At 39.2% G+C, this 3,005-nt stretch overlaps 1 protein-coding gene across 3 annotated transcripts in view; it reads right to left on the bottom strand.

Annotated features, from left to right (window-relative positions):
* LOC102680018 (high-affinity choline transporter 1-like) overlaps window positions 1-3,005 on the bottom strand; it is a 19,015-nt gene that overhangs the window by 6,006 nt on the left and 10,004 nt on the right. For all 3 annotated transcript variants that reach the window (XM_006622018.2, XM_006622016.2, XM_006622017.2), the window contains 6 exons: window positions 1,911-2,139; window positions 1,514-1,742; window positions 1,047-1,284; window positions 357-463; window positions 102-205; window positions 1-8 (listed from right to left, as the gene is read on the bottom strand). In XM_006622018.2, coding sequence (XP_006622081.1) covers window positions 1-8; window positions 102-205; window positions 357-463; window positions 1,047-1,284; window positions 1,514-1,742; window positions 1,911-2,139 — 915 coding nt within the window. The remainder of the gene's footprint in view (window positions 9-101; window positions 206-356; window positions 464-1,046; window positions 1,285-1,513; window positions 1,743-1,910; window positions 2,140-3,005) is intronic.

The following is a 3,005-nucleotide window of genomic DNA, read 5'->3' as shown; positions in this document are numbered from 1 at the left end:
CCAAATACCTTAAAAAAAAAAAAAAAAACCAGATGAATTAGTTGATCTGTTTAATTGATCATTAATCGATGAGTCGATAAACTGAGCGTATTACTACTCACGACAGATAATAAACACTGTCCACCGTGAGCGCTATTACAGTCGACAAGGCTGTGATCACAAGCACGGATATTCGGAGTATCCAATTCAGTTCCCTTTCGGATGCCTGTGTTATAAAAAAAGGAAAAAGCTTTACCATTGTTCTCGTTCTTTCGAATCTTCATTCAGACAACATTTTGAATATTTTCGATTTTGTCATAAAAATTAAAAATCTTATTTTAAATAAGAAATAAATAAATCATTTTTTTAGGATTAACCTTCGGCCTTAGTGTCAGTCTGTAGACATTTCTGGAGAACATGGAACTGCTGGCCAATATACTTGAATCCGCCGAAGACATTACTGCCGCGGAAATAGCGCCCAGACCTAATAGATCAATATCGAAAATTGCGCTATTGATAAGCGTGAAATACATTTATTTAATATTCGATTAGATTTCGATAGATTCCCGATTTTTAAATTAAAGTCATGCAAAAATCTCTTTTATCTCTCTTTCCTTAACTTAAGCTTAAACTTTATTTTACAAAGCGAAGCAGTCGATAAGAATGTGCAAACTCTTCGAAAGCCCGTGTATCACTACTTGAATTTTTATTCTTTACAGACACTCGACCTGTTTCGCGGTTGCTTAAGTGACTAATGTTCGAGGTGTGCCTTGCTGGTACGGAGAGAGAGTGTGCGCTTTATGCGGAGGGTGAGAAAAGAGGGTCAGATGGTTGTAGGCGAAGAAAACAGGCTCGCTGCTGTTCGCGAGATTTCAGACAAAACGCGTGAAAGAGAAACACACTCGAGATACACTTCTGAATGTTTGTCATTTGGAGCTTGAAGGGAATCGAAGGTAAGCCTGAGCGTCTCGTGGAAAGGAGGTCGAGAAAACTATCGGGGAGCAAGGGAGGGAGGGGGGAACGGTTGTTTTAGCTTTCGAAATGGTCACAGAGGGTTCTACACTTACCGACAAAGGAGACCCACTGCGGTGTCAAGTATCGGAGAACGATCGGTAATGCTGCATTCGCTTCGTGCGCTATTATACTTTTGTTAAATCCCTGCACGGTTGACCAATCGGTGGCACGTGCCACCACGCCAATTAGAGCTGATGGAAACGCGAGGATCATGCAACCGAACATCGATGTTATTGACAAAGCGGTCGCCATCGATGTGCTTCGCATACTTAGGATCCTTTGAAAGTAGCCCTGGATCATTGTGAAATCTTTTAATATTGTAACCAGATTCGTAATTACCGATTTTCGAACGAACTAATCGATATTTTTCTTTCTTTTTTTTTTTTTTTTTTTTTTTCCTTTCATTCTTTGCCCCCTCTCCCTTGAAACAATCTTTCACCAAACCAAACGAAAGTTCGCACGCTCGTGTAGATTCACGCGTCATATAGATCAGAATTATCTTGACGAGTATTCAATATACCTGCCAAGGTATACCGCCAAATACCAACAACAGCATGCAATCCACCCACTCGCCAAGATCCTCGTTCTTAATCTCCCCAAGCCATTCGTGCGGCGTTAGATTTTTCTCGAAGTTGACGGCGGGGTGGAGAACGGAAAATGGCGCAGCCAATCCCAACCCGATCACGATGCATGCCAGCTGCAACGCATCGGTGCACGCGACGGAGTAAAGTCCACCGAACACGGTGTATCTGCAATTCACAGATATCTTTAATTTGACTTATTTTTTTTTCTTTTCTTTTTTAATTACAAAGTATATCATAAAAATTTTTTTTCGCTTATAATTTCTAATTTTCTCTCTCTTTTTTTTTTTTTTTTTCAAAATTACCCAAAACGGACAAAAACCAAGTTTTACTCACACGGCTGCCAAGAGGGCAGAGGCGACTATGCTGATGTCCGGATTTACGCCAGCAACCACTGCCAACGAGCTTCCCAAAGCTCTCAACACCCCGCCACACCAGAACAAATCGCTGAAGAGGGCAGGGAGGAACAAGAGCCCCCCAACACCGGCACCGTATCTCTCTTGAAAAGGATCCAGCATGGTCACGTGTTCCGCTTTTCTCATTGGCCGTACGAATAACACCGCACCTGCAATATTTTTTTCACTCCATCCGCCATTTTTCCGAATCGCATTTTATCTTCGTCGCAAAGATTGATCAATCTGATAAAATTATTTCGTTGATAAGGGTGGATTCTGTTTTACCGAAACAGAAAATGCAATTTTCTTGAACTATTGGATTCAAGAAAGACGTCATGGTCGAGAAGAAATCTATTTTAATGTCCTAATCTTCTTCAGAAGCTCTTTAAAACTGTCACTAATTTCTTCTTTTTCAATCGATTAATAGAAATAATTTTACATTTTCTTCTCGGTGAACGAAGAACCCTTTAAAATCCATTCAAACGGATTTTAACGAATTAGAGAGGGAATTCGAATTCGAATTAAATAAAATAAAAGGAGATATTAAATTGCCATAATGATAGAATTAAAATTTCCTCGTTTTAAAAGAAAGGAAAACTTTTTTCGAATTTTATATTTTCGTCGATCGATTAATATGAATAATTTTAAACATTTCCTTCTAGGCGAATGCGATAAATTGTATATCGTTTATTTTATCTGTAATTGTATGAAATGTATCGAACAAGCCCTTTAAAATGCATTCAACCGAATTCTAACGAACTAGAAAGCTTTCGAATTCGAATTAAATAGAAAGAGATATTAAATTACCATAAGCCCTGATAGAATTAAAATTAGTTTTAAAAAGGGAGGAGGTTGAATTGTTAACCGGATGCCGATGGATTCGCGCTTTTAATTAGATAGCGGAGGCTTCGATTAAGTGAAACGCAAACGTTGTGAATAGTATAGCCTCGATTAATTGGAGTTCAATCAAATTCGGGATCTGTGGTCGAGGAATGGGAGGTGGAGAGGATTGGGGGAAACATCGTTAGCGAAAGGG

Source organism: Apis dorsata, unplaced genomic scaffold (assembly GCF_000469605.1).
Source record: "Apis dorsata unplaced genomic scaffold, Apis dorsata 1.3 scaffold_655, whole genome shotgun sequence".
In the NCBI taxonomy this organism is placed as follows: Eukaryota; Metazoa; Arthropoda; class Insecta; order Hymenoptera; family Apidae; genus Apis; species Apis dorsata.
This window is presented reverse-complemented; position numbering and strand designations above follow the sequence as displayed.